Source organism: Haliotis rufescens, unplaced genomic scaffold (genome assembly GCF_023055435.1).
Source record: "Haliotis rufescens isolate VD_foot unplaced genomic scaffold, xgHalRufe1.0.p SCAF_12, whole genome shotgun sequence".
In the NCBI taxonomy this organism is placed as follows: domain Eukaryota; kingdom Metazoa; phylum Mollusca; class Gastropoda; order Lepetellida; family Haliotidae; genus Haliotis; species Haliotis rufescens.
Window position 1 is genome coordinate 40,579,146 of NW_025963802.1, and position 18,247 is coordinate 40,597,392.

An 18,247-nucleotide genomic window follows, 5' to 3' on the forward strand; every position below is an offset into this window, starting at 1 on the left:
AACAAAGTGAGGTATATGCATCAACATGTATTGGTAGCTTTCCCATTGGATACACATGTCCATATAGAAATGGGAACAGTAAAGAGACTATTCAGGAAGTTTTTTTCTAAATTGAAACTAATATATGTCACTGGGCATGATTAAACATGAAAGGAGTTTATTGTGTTTATACGAGTTTCGTAATCGTTCATATGTTTTTTCTTGTAGTGTAGATCCGGTTTGACGAACACTATCGGTTTGTAATGGAGACTAAGTACGAGTGGGTTAAGACAAGCTTGATTTAAAACAAAAATGAACTGTTTTGTTTTTATGTTATAATTCATATACTGAGTAATTGATCTAAATGACGCGTGTAGCTTTACGTAGATGTATCAGAAGGAAAGAGTCACATCTTCACTTCGCAAGTCTTGTTGTAAGATCAAACACAGATATCAACATTATATATTGCGAAACGGTCTCTAACGCTGTCTGTGATATAGAAATGCAACCATGTACTGAACAATATGCTTTGAGTACATCGTATATACTTCACCTGTATGCATCTTTGCATCTGATACCATTGCCGGAGGCTGCAGACTAACATAAGGGCAAGGCTTTTTTCAGGACATTATCATTTGCAGAAGCCCGAGGTCTTCTGCAAATGATAATCCCCTGATAAATAGCCTTTCCGTTGTCATAGCTAAAATGGATATAATTTGTTATCAAATAAAAATTAACAACAACAACATCGGTTCTGAAACATTTATTGCAATCAACACACGGATGTCACTGACCCACTTATCTAGTACGGAAACGTCATAGAACAAATAGATGACGTCACTATATGCACTCCATGTGACGTCACCTAACAAAGAGCATGAAAATGGCCCGTCATCAAGCAATATGACGGCATTATCAAGTTACAATGGCCCGCTCATTTCTGATAACAAGCGGGCGGTTTAATGATAGTTCTATCCATTTTAGATATCATACTTGTCAACAAATGTAATCTTTCTATCGGATCTGCATGTGTTAATTAGGGGTAGGTGGGCGGGTGGCTCAGTCGTCTGAAGCCCTTGTCCGCTAGGATTATATTTCTAGGTATGTCGATGCACTGTCGAGGCGTTACATTCTCTATGTAGACGGAGGATTGGGCATAAAGTCATTGGACATTTTACTTCATTTGAAGTTCGGCAAACCTACAGAAACAACAGATCCTGACACAATTGCTTTGTCTCTAATGAGAAACTTGAAGACATGTTGAGGTATGTTCGATGTAAGCTTATATATTTGTGTACCAGCTATCTCCGTGTCCCTTAATCATTTGACGCACATTGTCCACGTATGTTGTTTGCAGCTTACTTCCTCTTCTCGCTGATTTGTCGCTGGGAGAATCGTCATCGTCAACGGTCGTCAAGATATAGTGCACCACAACGCAAATGATAGGCCATTGAAAGAAGACTACTGACAGAGAAAACACGCACAAGAGTTGATCTGTCTGAGGTAAGTATTACTGAGGAATGAGTCTGCGTTAGTGTACATGCATTTTACTCTATCAGCACAGGAATAAATAGTTAACATATTGTTAATGTTTCACCTACATGCCGCTAAGCGGGATATTCCTATTTTCCAGTAACAGATAATACTGTGTTTGTGACAATATATCTGTCATACAGGTAGACTTTAAAAGGCTTGACAACTAGTTTGAAAGTCAAACATAGCTGTTATTACATTATTATTGCATAACTTATTAAGTAATTGGTTCGCGTCACTCCAAATAATCCAGTGATTGATATTATGTGCAACGATCCACGTCGGGTGCTGTGACACACGATCAACCAAGCTTTTAAGTCAACAAACTTGACCAATCCATATATTTGGTCGCGTCTTACGACTAGCAGAGATTGCTGGTGATAAAGTCTAACCCAGGAATCCACCGGGGCTATTCGGTTTCAAGGATAGGACACTCTATGTAAACATTATGAATAGGTATTTGGCAGGAATTTGTTGGAGCTTCTCAGCTTATCGACCCCGTATGCATCCTTCAAATTTATGAGAATGTGCACCCATAAATGCACAATGTTGTTGGGGAACAAACCATACAATTAAACATGATAATTATAGGACTCTGTACATTAGATACAAGCATGGGTTATTTTGCATAGAAGATACAGTTATATGTAAACATATGCATTCGTACTAGGAAGCCGTACCATATTTTGAGAATCGTGTCACTAGTATCTACTTTAAGTGTAAAAGGTCTTCTATTGTCATTATGTAGAACTACAATGCTGAAGCGGGCAGCGCTTAGTTCGCAGCTGATTCTGCTGCTGATGGTGGCTAAAACTGATGCAGTGGCCCCCCTCAACCTCAACACTGGGAAAATCAGTCTCAGTTCCGAACAATGGGAAGCAGCTCTTACTCAGGCCAGAGTTCAGCTTGAGGAAGAACAGAGTCAAGAAAGTGCCTTTGCGGAATTAGGTAAGATATACTTTACAGGGTGAAATAGTGCGTTGACATCTTCTGTTGTGTATCACTTAACTGAAAGCATTAGGTCTACAAGAGGTGTCACCTTCAAACATCATCTTCAGGCCGTGGAGTGTAAAACCGTTCATTGTTTTTTTAGTTACAGTTGCCATGTGATGCCTCCTGATATTTTTGTTGAGTGAGTGAGTGATAATATCAGGGCAATACCGAGTGGGCAGTGACACAGTTCATTAGGGTCACTTCACTGTAACATCATACGAACTATCAATGCATTAACATCTTTTTAAGATCCTTCAAAACCTTATTGTCCAATAAGGTATCGGAAAAAATAAGGAAAAACATTACACAAATAAAAGGAATTGTTCGATGACGACTATTTCATACGCATCTGTACAAATACACACATGACAACATGCTCGCACACAAGATAGTGTGAAGTACTCGGATAGCCTCGTCACATTGGTTGTAATCAAGTTTCAACTTTAATTTCAAACAAACATACATACATACATACATACATACATACATACATACATACATACATACATACATACATACATACATACATACATGACCGCCTCCGTGGTCTAGTGGTAGAGCGTCCGCCCGGAGAGCGGAAGGTCCGGGGTTCGATCCCCGGCCGCGTCAAACCAAAAGACGTCAAAAGATGGTACTTGTTGTTACCCTGTCTGGCGCTCGGCATTAAGGGGCTAAAACAAGGACTGGTCGGCTCGGAGTCAGTATACTGTGTCTGAGTGGGGTATTCATGTTAAACTGCGGCATGGTATCTCAGTGAGCTAGCACTATAAATCGGCATCAGTCCGGACTAGTACAAGCAGCCACACAAACACACACACGTACATGCACGTCGCTATATAAGTGCAATAATCTTGGACGCGACGTTACACCCCATTTCACCTCACCTCACCACATACATACATACATACATACATACATACATACATACATACATACATACATACTCGTTTACAGTGCAAATATTCAACAAATTTAACCTGGCTTAGAAAAGTAGATATGGAATTAGGTATGAAACTGAACAGTTCACCTATAAAGTGAACAATTTGCAAGAAGACCTCTGATCCTCCTCCGTTTGACGTGATTCATGCACACGAGAAATAACATAACAATGTTTGAGGTTGTAATTAGGAGATAACCATACCATACCTCGCTAAATTTAACATTTGAAACCTCACGCTGCGCGTTCGGTTCCAAATTCAATTTAGCGGGGTTAAATCTACAGGTAACCTAGCTCTACATCGAAAACACAGTATGTTTATCTCCATTCTATCATGACTAAATAAAACGCGAACTCTTTGGTGTAAGCAAATATACTGAGTGAAGAGTCCAGTGTTTTGAGTGGGTTATCGATCTGAATTGCGGAATCACCGAACAAAATATGACGTTGTATGTACTCAAGCAGTTTCTTTACACCGTTATATACTAGCCACATAAAGAAACTGTGCACGGAGAAAATATATTCTGGATTGAAATACAACACAGCAAGAACAAAATGATGCAGACGCTGTAGCAGCTGAATGATCGGACCATAGGAAAATGTTAACGGGACCTGAACAACATCTGTTACGATGACGTCAGAAGATCAAAATGGAGTAGGGGGTCAAACGACAAAGTCACAAAGTCAATAACGGGTATGACCACCCTGTGCGTGAATCACAGCAGTGCATCGGCGACGCATGGAGTCCACCAAATGGGCACGGAAGGTCTGGGGAATGGCCTGCCATATCCTCCTCAAATCCTGTGCCAAGTCACGGACGTTATCTGGAGGATGTGGAAGACGACGCAGACGGCGCTCCATTTCATCCCACACATGCTCTATTGGGGAGAGATCTGGATAATTTGCAGGCCATGGCAGTAACATGACATTGTTATGGTGAAGGAAATCCATTGCGACAATAGCCGTGTGAGGACGAGCGTTGTCCTGTTGAAATGTCAATCCCGGGCCATGACGTTGCAGGAAAGGAATGACCACAGGCCTCAGAATCTGATCTCTGTAGCCAACACCGGTGAGATTGCCCTGAACAACCACCAAAGGGGTTCGGTGCCGCGCTGTTGTCCCACCCCAAATCATCACAGAGCCACCTCCAAAACGATTCCTCTCCACAATGCAGTTGCGTGCATAACGTTCTCCCAAACGCCGGTAGACACGTTGGCGCCCGTCACTGTGGGACATGTTGAACCTCGATTCATCTGTAAAGACAACATTTCTCCACCATATTCGAGGTTGGCGAGCATGATTTCGACACCATCTTAGACGGTTGACTCGATGACGGTGTGTCAGGATGGGACGTATGGCAGGGCGTCGTGGTCGAATCCCGTACTGACGTAAACGATTCCTGACAGTGTTGGGGTGGATACGGCGCAGTCCAGGAATTGTCTGGGACGTCGTTACTGCCGTTTGGAACCTGTGTCGGAGATGTGTAACTCGAATCCATCTGTCCTGTCTTGGCGTCGTTACTCGGGGACGTCCTGAACGTGGGTGGTCGGCAACGTCATTTGTGTTCTGATAACGCCTCACCAATGCCGATATCATGTTACGATGGTATTGGAAATGTGTTGCCACCTGTTGTTGCCTCATTCCCGCTCGGATCATTCCAATGGCTTGATGACGCTGTGCAGCTGTCAATCTTGGCATGATTTGCTTGTGATATGCTTGTGTCTGCGCCTGAGAAGTTTTGCATTTTTGAATGACCACAGATCATGCTTTCCAAAGTGACAGCGAATTTTGAGTTGCACATACTGTGTACAGCTGCACAGGATGCACGTGCAGTAACACATTGCACGTCCATAGGCCCCCATCAATGACGTCATATCGCATGGCACGTGCATGAGCGTTTGAATGTCTCCAATAATTGCTGTGTTCAAACCTACATTTCATATATGGACGGTGTGCCCTTATATCCATATTTTCTCCGTGCACAGTTTCTTTATGTGGCTAGTATACTTCACTCGAACATATGACAGGCATTGAAAGCATACAAGCACGGCAACTTGGTAAGCTAACATGAGGTGGGCATCCCTAAAGAAAACAAAGCAAGCTTTGCAAGGCTTTCGCTCTACATCGCGCGTCACCATTATGACGTCATATCGCTCATTGTGACGCAAAAGATATGACGTCAGTAGTCGTATATAGAAAAGCGCCAAAATCCCAAGCTCCCTGTGGTTCCCAAAACGTAAATACATTCCCTTTGTAGATTTCTATCGTGTTTTCTACATGAAATGTATTGCCACACAACCTTTGAATATTGTTGTCACCGCATCTGTGCATATTGTAGCCTGTAATTGTAGAAATAATTATTTCAATATGCCTACCGACAATGACTGAAAATAGTACTATTCTATGAATATTAGCTTCCGCGGTGATGCGGGCGTCAAACCGGCTGTTCCAATCAGAAAAGTTTATTGAGTTCATTTCCCGACGTTTTGGAATTGTTATGTTATGAATGTACAATGTAAATGCACACATTTCCAAGTAATTTTCCATATAATTTGGTTATATATACATGTGTGCCTAGTTTGGGAATGTTTGGAATGCACACATTCATGAAACTCCCAATGGTACATAGATATATACGGGGGCACGGGAGGCCCAGTCGTCTAGGGCGCCCCGATTCGCTGTGCAGAGTTGCGTCCCTTGGGCAAGCCAGAAACCTATGATTGTGGGTTCGAATCCCGGTTCGTCCCGATTATGTTTCTAGGTTTGTCAGCACCATACCCGTGCTCGTGGGTTTCACCGAAGTGGTAAACGTCATCACTTCGGACTTTCCTCGGGCATTAAGCTGACACGCCGTGATATCACTGGAATACTGTTAAAAGCGACGTTAAACCGAACTCACTCACTCACTATAAATATATACAAAAACAGAGTCAAGACATTGTCAAAACTCCTTACAAGATATTTCGCCGCTCAACGGCTTTTCAGGTGTGATGAAAACTTTAACGTACATTGTAGTCATAGGTGACAAACAACAGCAGTATTTGTGGTTGGTTCGATTCCCTTCATGGGAACAATGTGTGAAGCCCATTTCTGTTGTCCCGGCCGTGATATTGCTTGAACATTACTCAAAGCGGCGTAAAACCATACTCACTCCCTCATTCTCTCATTGTTCAAAACTGTGTCATTCTCGTGTCTAAGACCCTGATCCCCTGCCAAAACCAGCTTGCGTTAGTCCGTCTGGAGCTGGAGGTGGTTCTCTAAACACTGATGTCCTCATTGTATCAAAGTGGAGTTGGACCAAGTTTCAACAGCAAATTATCCATAATTAGCAGTGTCAACTTCTGTCTGTGCACCTCCAGTGCACGCAGCCTTTCTTCTCTCTGGGGGCACGGGTGGCCCAGTCGTCTCAGGCGCCGCGATTCGCTGTGCAGAGTTGCGTCCCTTGGGAACGCCAGAAACGCCATGATTGTGGGTTCGAATTCCGGTTCGCCCCGATTATGTTTCTACGTTTGTCAGCACCATACCCGTGCTCGTGGGTTTCACCGAAGTGGTAAACGTCTGAGACCTGCATCACTTCGGGCTTTCCTCCCACATTAATCTGACACGCCGTGATAAAACCCGAATAAGGTTAAAAGCGGCGTTAAACACAACTCACTCACTTTCTTCCCTCTGTTCATCGATTATTTGAAGCCTGCATTGTACGCTCATCTACCACCATGAAGGATAGAGAGGAAAGATAACTAACTATTGCATTCGCCATACCTAATCATGGTATTGCCTGTCATTGTTTAAGTGTTTAAGAGGTCGCCTTCTGCCTTAACAATTTCGGCTGACCTGTCCCTTTTTGGGACTCATGTTGGTGAGAAGGGTACACATATCTCTTGTGAGTTTGGTATTCACATATTTTCTGTTTTTGTTTTGATATGATTTCTCTTTTCGTATATTGATATATTTTCATTTTTATCCTTGGCTGCTCTGTTTATATACGTTCGAGTAGCTGTCCATCTCTCAGAAATAGAGTTAGTTTGGCCTTCGCTATTGCATCTCTTGGCTTTAAGAGATCTACGACAGATAGCGGATCTACCTGCAATTCTTGTTTTAACCGAGCCCGGGATGGGGCGTGGTCTTGACATTCCAGTAACAAGTGAGCAATGGATTCAGCCTGATTGCAAGATGAACAAACCTTGTCATAGTGTATTTTGTAACCGAGTCTGAGGCGTGAGATGGCAATTTCAACTTTCTTGTCATTTGAGTATGAGTTTGGCATTTGTTGGATCTTGGGTTAAATTTTGTATAGCCATCTGCAGATCTTACTTTCGTCCCACTGGGCTTGCCAACTTTGGGTTATAGAGGTTTTAATTTTGATTTTTATCTCTCGTTTATTTAAGGGAGTAGGTGGTGACTTGAAGTGCACTTAGTGAGACTGATAAGAAGACTTTGCTTTCACAAATTCCTGTATGAGTTTGAGTGCATGATGAATTGCCTCCAATTCAGCAGTGAATACTGTCAGACCGTCAGGCAGGCGAACTGAATGTGCTTTGGGTTTAGAGCTGTGGATATGGATCCTGTAACGTTAGCGTCATTGTGTTGTGTTTCAATTTCAAGTTCAGCAATTCTAGGTCTAACTGAAACACTTTTACTTAATTGCTCCAAGTATTAAATAGTAAGTAGTGAAAACGCCGTAATATAAGGTTACGTCAGTTGCGAAGTTTAAGAAACGGATATGTAGTAGACTCAGAACCTAGCCAATTTAAAAACCTCAATCTGAGGAAATCGCGTCATTAACGGTAATAACAATACCAAGGCGAAGCAAGGGGACCAAGTAACGGTTATCATGACCTGCATGTACGATCTGAATTCTGGATAAATGTTCCAAGTTATAATACGACTACAGCGTCGATAGGACTGCTATTGATATTTTATGTATTGTGCATTCACTGGTGGGAAGAGAAAAAAAGGTTGGGTGCCGTTTGGATACGCTAATTTCACCTGGCAAAAGAAGCCCCGTTCAATCTTATTCGAGACGTCGTTGGCAATGGAAATGTCATCGTGACAAAAAAAAATCAAATCTGTTTTGAGGTAAAGAATTATTACCAGATCAAAATATTGTCGCCCAGATCTTTCAGTGAATGTGCCTTTGAAATCTTATCATTTTTAATTTATTATTGGATACAATATTGGATACAAATGGTTATGAAATGATTTTCAAAAATAATGCACGAATGCATACAACGCCCCGTTTTATGGTAACGCTGTCTAGACTCACGTATTTCTCTCGTTCTCGATTTATCTTTGAGACACAATATAAAATTCAGTCTGTAAACGTTTGTACAAGTGATCTTTGTTCATAACGCAACTGTATAGTTATTTGATTACATAGAAACGCTCAGCATAGCAAATCATAATCTCGATGCACATGCAGGTGTGAGGAGTGTCCCCCATACATTCCGCATTCACAATATTCAAAACCTTTACATAACACGACCTCTTAGCTACGCTTTAAGTGCAAGGCACATGTGAAGGTTGACCATTGCAGATCGTTACATCGTCAATGCAAACGTCGTAGTCAAAACATCAAAAAGCGGCGCGTAAATGGGGTTATTTTTTACTTTAGTTCTGTCTGTCAATTTCAAAGGCTGAAACGAAAATAGAGCGGAGACTGTGTAAAAACAGGCTCCATAAATTATCTCTAGTCCTAAAGAATTACACGCCAGATCATACAAGTCCGCTGTTTGCACACTGACAAGCAAGGCTCCGTTCAAGGCCATGATCGGCTGCGCACGTCCAAAACAAATAGAACCCACCTTCACCTTTTTTAACCCTCAGACTTTCTCCTATTTACAATCAAAAGGCGACTATGCTTGTCGTAAGAGGCGACTAACGGGATCGGGTGGTCAGGCTCGCTGACTTGGTTGAAACATGTCATCAATAAATCCCAATTGCGTGGATCGATGCTCATGATATTAATCACATGATTGTCTGGTGCAGATTTGATTATTTACAGACCGCCGTCATATAGCTGGAATATGTCTGAGTGCGGCGTAAAACAACCAACCAACCAACCACAATTAAACAATGATCGTTTGTATGATTTTACTATTTGGTGAGAAAACATGTGCGAAACATGTTATTTCTTTAGTTGGGTATATTCGTGTTCCCATCTTGGGGGCGCCTAAGGCGCCGCGATTCAATTTAAAAGAGATCAATTTAAAAGAGATCAATTTAAAAGGTGAAACCAAACTTTACAAAAAGAGAATAATTCATTTACAGTACATAAATTCTTAGGATCAACAACTTGTCAGATTAAAGAAATATTGCTACTCGGTACCGTATAGTGAACTTTATACAGTGTTTATGCGACTCTTTTAATATTTTAAAGCAATTGCCTGACACATGAATGTGCTTGATCCCTGCATCTTCCAAATTGCATGATGTGGGTTCATAAAGGTTTCTTTCCACAGACCGATCTGCGTCAGTACCTGGCTCTACAACGGACCAGCACAACAAGTTCACATTCACAGCACCTGCGAGTATAACAAAGGGAAACAACAATCGCATCAATGTCCTCCAAGTTACAGAGATGCTACACGCGTAAGCATGCTTCAAAATTGACCTTTATACCATTTGGTGACATCGAGTGTTAAAGTTAGTGTAGACACATTTAAAAGTAAAGTAAACTTTGATTCGTAACGAGAAACAACGCGTGTATTCATCACTGTGCATGATGTCTTAAAACCCATTGATCTAATATAATCCCATCAGTAAAATGATCAAATAAAAGCAACAAAACCCTTTCCCTTAAAAGCAGAGTCAATTATACGAGTCCGGCTATATCATGAGCATGTGTTTATGGATCACTATCAAATAGACATGTAGATGGCTTGTCCAAGTGTGAGTGAGTGAGTGAGCGAGTTTTAGCAATATTCCAGCAACGTGGCGGGGGACATCAGAAATGGGTTTCACACGTTGTATCCATGTAGGGAATCGAACCCGGTCCTTCAACGCTTTAACCACTAGGCAACCCCACCACCCCTCCAAATGTGACGCATCAGTGACTAAAATGATATCTGATAAAATTCCCTATTTTGGCTTGTACTATATGGTCCCGTGTGTGTTCAGGCGAATATTTGACTTGCTTTGGCATATGTTTGTGAAGCATGCCACCATTGGAGCAGGATATATTCACCTTTGTATTTCCACTGTTTCTATTTGATAGTGATTCATCTACATACTAGTATGCATATGATGTAGTTGGAGTCTTACTTTTATCATATTTTTAGCAGAATCATACTTTTATCAGAATCACACTTTTAGCAGAATCACACTTTTATCAGAATCATTCTTTTAGCAGAATGACACTTTTATCAGAATGACACTTTTAGCAGAATCACACTTTTATCAGAATCATACTTTTAGCAGAATCATATTTTTAGCAAATTCACACTTTAAGCAGAATAATACTTTTAGCAGAATCACACTTTTAGCAGAATCACACTTTTAGCAGAATCATACTTTTATCAGAATCACACTTTTATCAGAATCACACTTTTAGCAGAATCATACTTTTAGCAGAATCATACTTTTAGCAAATTCACACTTTAAGCAGAATAATACTTTTAGCAGAATCATACTTTTAGCAGATTTCTTGTGATTATGGCAAGGGTTTTCTCACTTTTATTGTAATTATTCAATGGTTATTGGGCTACCTTTTCATGATCAATTGCTTCTTCTGCCTCCTTGCATCATATGGGATTAAAGCCTTGTGGCTACCTGTTGAAACAGTGCTATTATGCCAATTTCCCTTGACGTATCAGTGGAACCTCAAATATGTTTCAGAATGAGGTCACTGTCACATATAGATATATCCAAAAGATAGACAGACGTTGAGGGTGTATGCAATATTAAGCATGAGTAGTGCGTAACCTTTTTACATATGTATAATGTAATCAATGAAGAAAGTCGGCATGACTTTTCATCATGATTTTTGTTTCAAAGCCTTGTGTATAGATATGAAGTGGAATTGAGTGAGTGAGTAAGGTTTGACGCCGCTTTTAGCAATATTCCAGAACTATCACGGCGTGGGACACGAGAAATGGACTAATGGTACCTGTGTGGGGAATCGGCCTGACGAGCGGACGCTTTAACCACTTGGCCACCGCCTTAAAGTGGGATTGAACATTAATACTAGTGTAGTTAGCGTGATATAACTCGACATAATCAATCTAGTTCATGTCTATATTCACGGCGAGGGTTGCGCAAACCCAAACAAAATGTAATATGTAAGTGTATCTTTTCATGTTTTAAATTACACAATGTTTTTCATGGTACACCGACTTGTCTACTGTTCTGTTTTAAATTGTTTTGTCTTCATGCTAATAACGTAGGTTTGTGTGTATCAGGGTCCTTCGTAACAATTCGTAAGAGTGAGTGAGTGAGTTGGGTTTAACGCCGCTTTTAACAGTATTCCAGTTATATCACGGCGTGTCAGCTTAATGTGGGAGGAAAGCCCGAAGTGATGCAGGTCTCAGACGTTTACCACTTCGGTGAAACCCACGAGCACGGGTATGGTGCTGACAAACCTAGAAACATAATCGGGGAGAACCGGGATTCGAACCCACAATCATAGGTTTCTGGCGTGACCAAGGGACGCAACTCTGCACAGACGACTGGGCCACCCGTGCCCCCAATTCGTAAGAGGTTTTGCTTCGACGACTGTCGGAATGCATTACTTTAATGTTTATTCGGGGTGTAGGTGTGAAAATGCTCCTGCTAAGAAAAACAGTTTATGTATGGCAGTTTATATCATCATTCGCTGCATGCCATGAAACTGGCGTATCATTAGGTACGTGCCATGAAACCGGGATTGCATAAGGTACGTGCCATGACACTGACGTATCATTAGGTACGTGCCATGAAACCGGGATTTCATAAGGTACGTGCCATGAAACTGACTTATCATTAGGTACGTGCTATGAAACTGGCGTATTGTTAGGTACGTGCCATGAAACGGGGATATCATTAGGCACGTGCCATGAAACTTAGATATCATTCGGTACATGCCATGAAACTGGCGTATCATTAGGTACGTGTCATGAAACTGGCGTATCATTAGATACGTGCTATGAAACTGACTTATCATTAGGTACGTGCCCTGAAACTGGCGTATCATTAGGTACGTGCCATGAAACCGGGATATCATTAGGTACATGCCATGAAACCGGGATATCATTAGGTATGTGCCATGAAACTGACGTATCATTAGGTATGTGCCATGAAACTGACTTATCATTAGGAACGTGCTATGAAACTGGCGTATCATTAGGTACGTGTCATGAAACTGGCGTATCATTAGATACGTGCTATGAAACTGACTTATCATTAGGTACGTGCCCTGAAACTGGCGTATCATTAGGTACGTGCCATGAAACCGGGATATCATTAGGTACATGCCATGAAACCGGGATATCATTAGGTATGTGCCATGAAACTGACGTATCATTAGGTATGTGCCATGAAACTGACTTATCATTAGGTACGTGCTATGAAACTGGCGTATTGTTAGGTACGTGCCATGAAACGGGGATATCATTAGGCACGTGCCATGAAACTTAGATATCATTCGGTACATGTCATGAAACTGGCGTATCATAAGGTACGTGTCATGAAACTGGCGTATCATTAGATACGTGCTATGAAACTGACGTATCATTGGGTACGTGCCATGAAACTGGCATATCATTAGGTACGTGCCATGAGACCGGGATATCATTAGGTATGTGCCATGAAACTGACGTATCATTAGGTACCTGCCATGAGACCGGGATATCATTAGGTATGTGCCATGAAACTGACGTATCATTAGGTACGTGCTATGAAACCGGGATATCATTAGGTATTTGCCATGAAACTGACGTATCATAAGGTACGTGCCATGAAACTGGGATATCATTAGGTACGTGCCACGAAAGTGGCGTAGCATCAGGTACGTACCATGAAACTGACGTATCATTAGGTACGTGCAATGAAACTGGCGTGTCGATCATTAAGGTACGTGGCATGAAACTTTTACAAACCTGTTTAGGTTATGAATTCTCTGATGAAATCCTCCTTGGGGCACTTATTGTATTTTCCTTGATCAAGAAAATCTACATGACATAGTTGTAACCATTTTCCTTAATAAAAAATGTTACCACACAAAAAACTTCGTATACAACCACCCTTACGGGGCCTCACACACACACACACACACACACACACACACACACACACACACACACACACACACACACACACACACACACACACACACACACACACACACACACACACACACACACACACCACACACACACCACACACACACACACGCTTGTGACGTAGCCACTGCTTTAACCGAATGAGCCTTCAACCTGGTAGGGGGGTCCCTGCCTGTAAGCGTATACGCTGTACAAATGGTTGAAACTATCCACCTCGAGATAGATTGTTTGTTCGCAGGTGAGCCAGCCTTCCTACCGCCGTAACAGCAAAATAGTTGGTTATCCTTACGGATACCCATAGTTCTGCTGATATAGGCCTTGAGGGTCCTGCGGACATCCAAGACATGAGCATGTCACTAGAGCCTTGTACGAGCAGTGTGACTTGCACATAAGGAACTTGATATCCTGTGACAGAGATACACGTCCTCTCACCGTGTTGAAATTCGCCCCTAGGAAGACTAGATTCTGAGTGGGGCTCAGATCTGACTTCTTGAGATTGACTATCCACCCTAGAGTGATCAGAATGTCTATCACTTCTTGTGTAGCTATCTGACTCAGGGATTGCGATAGAGCTCTTAGTTACCAGTCGTCGAGGTACGGATGGCAGAACCGACCTTTCGACCTGGCCACTTTGGCAGGAATCAATATCAGCTTGGTGAACACCCTCGGGGCCGTGGAGATCCCGAATGGTAGAACCCTGAACTGATAACACCTCCCGTCGAAAGAAAACCTCACTAGACAGGTATGAACTCGGGGTGTATGGGTATGTGGAGATTTTAGGTCTATTGACGTTAGCCATTCTCCTGTCTCGACAGTTGAGATCACTGTTTGGTGACTTGGAAATAAGTCGAGTAGAAGCCCTCGCTTTCCTGTCCCTCGGGACCCGGGTCGATCGCAGCTTTCATAAGAAGTGCGTCGACCTCGGCACGGAGGAATTCCGCCTTCTCTCGGATAGCAGGCACCGGAGTGTGCTTGAGGCAGTGGACCCCGGCTGTCGGCAGTTCGATAACTTGCGACCGTGGGTCCACCCGGGGCTCTTCGGGCGCTAATGGGAACCCGATGGGTTCCCAGCCCCGCGAAAAAGCTGCTGGCCTCGACCAGCTGCCTTGCCCCGGCCCCCGCCTCTCTTGCTCCTCCCGGAGCCCTTACCTGAAGGAAGAGCTGCATCCAAGCAGGTGTGGACTTCTGACCCGGTGCGTCAGCGTAGGAGGGGTCAAGTGGAGAGGCCCGCTTACGCGGTTTTAACGCTTGGTACCTCCAACAAGGCCTTACAGTCTTTGAGGGAAGCATACAATTGAGCGGCCTCTCGGACCACCTGCTGAGCCCCAGGGAAGAGGGTGGCACCCATCTTATACGGCAAAGCAAGTAGGTCTTGGCGTGTGGAAGTCGAGTATTTAGATACCGACATCCACAGCCTGCGAATGCCCATAACAGCGCACATCATCTGCGAGGCACAGCTACGAATAGCGTCCCCTGCAAGATGACTGAACTTCCGTTAGTTGCGCGGCCAACTCCGAAGAGTCGGCCGGCCCCTCTCCCGCTAACTCCCTCTGTACAGCCGACAGATACGCGGAGTGTACGGACACACGGAGCTGTTGGCATGCATTATGATATTGCTCCTCGAAGCATATGTAAGCAGCCTTCAACCGACGGCCCTGCTTGACCTTAGTCAAGTTGGGGGTCTCCGACTCTGGCATGGGCGCAGCCACCTGAGGCAGAACCTGGACAATCCTGTCCCGCACTAGCCTCTGCACCCGGCCCGAAGCCGAGTCCCGGTGCCGAGGTGCCGGGGCTTCAAGGGAACCCACCTGGCACTGGGCTAGGTATCCACCAGTGGAAGCCTCGGCCTCTGAAGAGGCGTCTGGCTCCGCTAAGGAAAATTGTGCGTCGGTAGTGCACGGGCCGGCGCCCGCCACCCCTCCACTAGGGAGCGACCTCGAGCCGGAGCCGAAGCCGAGACCACGTAGTCTGCCGGCGCCCGCCACCCCTCCGCTGGGGAGCGACCTCGAGCTGGAGCCGAAGCTCGGTCTCGGATCGTCCCCGAGACCAAGGGAACCCATCTGGCTCCGGGCTAGGTATCCACTAGTGGAAGCCTCGGCCTCTGAAGAGGCGTCTGGCTCCGCTAGGGAAAATCGTGCGTCGGTAGTGCACGGGCCGGCGCCCGCAACCCCTCCACTAGGGAGCGACCTCGAGCCGGAGCCGAAGCCGAGACCACGTAGTCTGCCTCGGCCGACGCCGGGGCCTAACACAAGGTCTCGAAGCCGCGTCCGGCGCCGACAACGGGGAAGGCTCAGCCCGTAGCTCCTGCCGGAGCCGAGACTTCACCTCCTCCATCATCGACGCCATCTGCGACTTAAGTAACGCAGAAAAGTCTGCCAAAGACAGTGCAGGAGAGGGTGCAGTGCTTACTACGGGGACCCTCGAGCCTTCTCCCCCGGCCCCCGGAGAGGGAGCGGGGGAGACAGTCTCGGCCGCTTTTTTACCCTTTTTTAGATGGGGAGGAGGGGAGGTCTTAGCAGATCTGATATTTACCCCCGCCTTTAATAGACCTCTTTAAAGTGGAGCAAGTCAACTTGTCCGGGGATAAAGGCAATGCCCGTCCTGCGCCAGACATTTACGGCAGCGTTCGTGCCTGTCTTAGAACAACCCGGACGCAGTTTGAAGGTTTTTGTAAAAAAGACCGTAATTTCTGAGGTGGGCGGGAAGGGTATTAAAGGTTATCAGTGCGATATAAAGATCGGAAAGATACCTGCATAAATTGTGAAACTAGAAGCAAAGGCGTAATGGAGAATGCGATTTGTAACGCGATACTGACAGCCAATGTCGTAGTATAATTATAACACCAAAGTGGGCGTGTTACGCGCGAAGGTGTAAAAACCCGTAAAAAAAGGTAAGTGTAGTTTATAAATTAACACACCACCTTGGGCTTTTGTAAAGGAAAAAATTGTAGACCAATGCTGTATGATATAACAAAACCCCAAGCCGTTTCTAATGGCCTTGGTGTTACTTGTATCAGCCCGTGGAACTACAATATGGACGCAAATGAATTCAAAGGTACGTGCACGTGGCGTATAATTACAACTCTATAACTTTACAATGCGAGGTATTACGCCTTTGCAATGAAAGAAATGTACCATACATACAGTTTGGTCAGCCATGGTTCTTGTCGAACGATAGATTCTCTTATTTTATCTTGTGTGAAAAATCAACACGTCTGTCTCTTACAGATGACATAAGGAAAGTGATTTGGGTGAGAGTTGCTCCCCTTGGCGTGAGGCGCCGTGGGTAGTGAGGCCCCGTGAGGGTGGTCGTATGTCATACAAAAACGAAGTTTTTTGTGTGGTAACATTTTTTCTTTAGGAAAATGGTTACAACTTTGTCATGTAGATTTTCTTGAGCAAGGAAAATGCAATAAGTGCCCCAATGAGGATTTAATCTGAAAGAGAATAGTGTATCAGAAGTCATATGCCTTAAAACTGGCGTTTCATTTCGAACGTGCCATGAAATTGGCGTAGCATCAGGTACGTGCCATGAAACTGGCATATCATTAGATACGTGCCATGAAACTGGCATATCATTAGGTACGTGCCATGAAACCGGGATATCATTAGGTACGTGCCATGAAACTGACTTATCATTAGGTACGTCCCATGAAACTGACGTATCATTAGGTACGTGGCATGAAACTTGGATATCATTAGGTACGTGCCATGAAACTGGCCCAGCATTAGGTATATGCCATGAAACTGGGATATCATTTGGTACGTGCCATGAAACTGACTTATCATTAGCTACGTGCCATGAAACTGACGTATCATTAGGTACGTGCTATGAAACTGAGTCCTTATTAGTCACGTGCCATGAAACTGGCGTATGTTTAGGTACGTGCCATGAAACTTAAATATCATTCAGTACATGCCATGAAACTGGCGTATCATAAGGTACTTGTCATGAAACTGGCGTATCATTAGATACGTGCTGTGAAACTGACGTACCATTAGGTACGTGCTATGAAACCGGCATATTATTAGGTATGTGCCATGAAACTGACGTATCATTAGGTACGTGCCATGAAACCAGGATATCATTAGGTATGTGCCATGAAACTGACGTATCATTAGGTACGTGCAAAGAAACTGGCGTACCATTAGGTACATGCCATGAAACTGTCGTAGCATCAGGAACGTGCCATGAAACTGGTGTATCATTAGGTACGTGCCATGAAACTGGCATATCATTAGGTACGTGCCATGAAACTGACGTATCATTAGGTACGTGCCATGAAACTGGCTTATCATTAGCTACGTGCAATGAAACTGACGTATCATTAGGTACGTGTCATGAAACTGGCATATCATTAGGTACGTGCCATGGAACTGGTGTATCATTAGGTACGTGCCATGAAACTGGCATATCATTAGGTACGTGACATGAAACTGACGTATCATTAGGTACGTGACATGAAACTGACGTATCATTAGGTACGTGACATGAAAGTGACTTATCATTATGTACGTGCCATGAAACCGGGATATCTTTAGGTACGTGC

At 43.8% G+C, this 18,247-nt stretch overlaps 1 protein-coding gene across 1 annotated transcript in view; it reads left to right on the forward strand.

Annotated features, from left to right (window-relative positions):
- The first annotated feature begins 1,150 nt into the window (after nucleotides 1–1,150).
- Nucleotides 1,151–18,247, forward strand: part of LOC124115857 (thyroid peroxidase-like) — a 29,427-nt gene continuing 12,330 nt past the window's right edge. Inside the window, exons 1-4 of the mRNA XM_048393646.1 lie at nucleotides 1,151–1,244; nucleotides 1,337–1,482; nucleotides 2,261–2,460; nucleotides 9,904–10,033. Of these exons, the coding sequence (XP_048249603.1) occupies nucleotides 2,268–2,460; nucleotides 9,904–10,033 (323 nt within the window). The 5' untranslated portion in view covers nucleotides 1,151–1,244; nucleotides 1,337–1,482; nucleotides 2,261–2,267. The remainder of the gene's footprint in view (nucleotides 1,245–1,336; nucleotides 1,483–2,260; nucleotides 2,461–9,903; nucleotides 10,034–18,247) is intronic.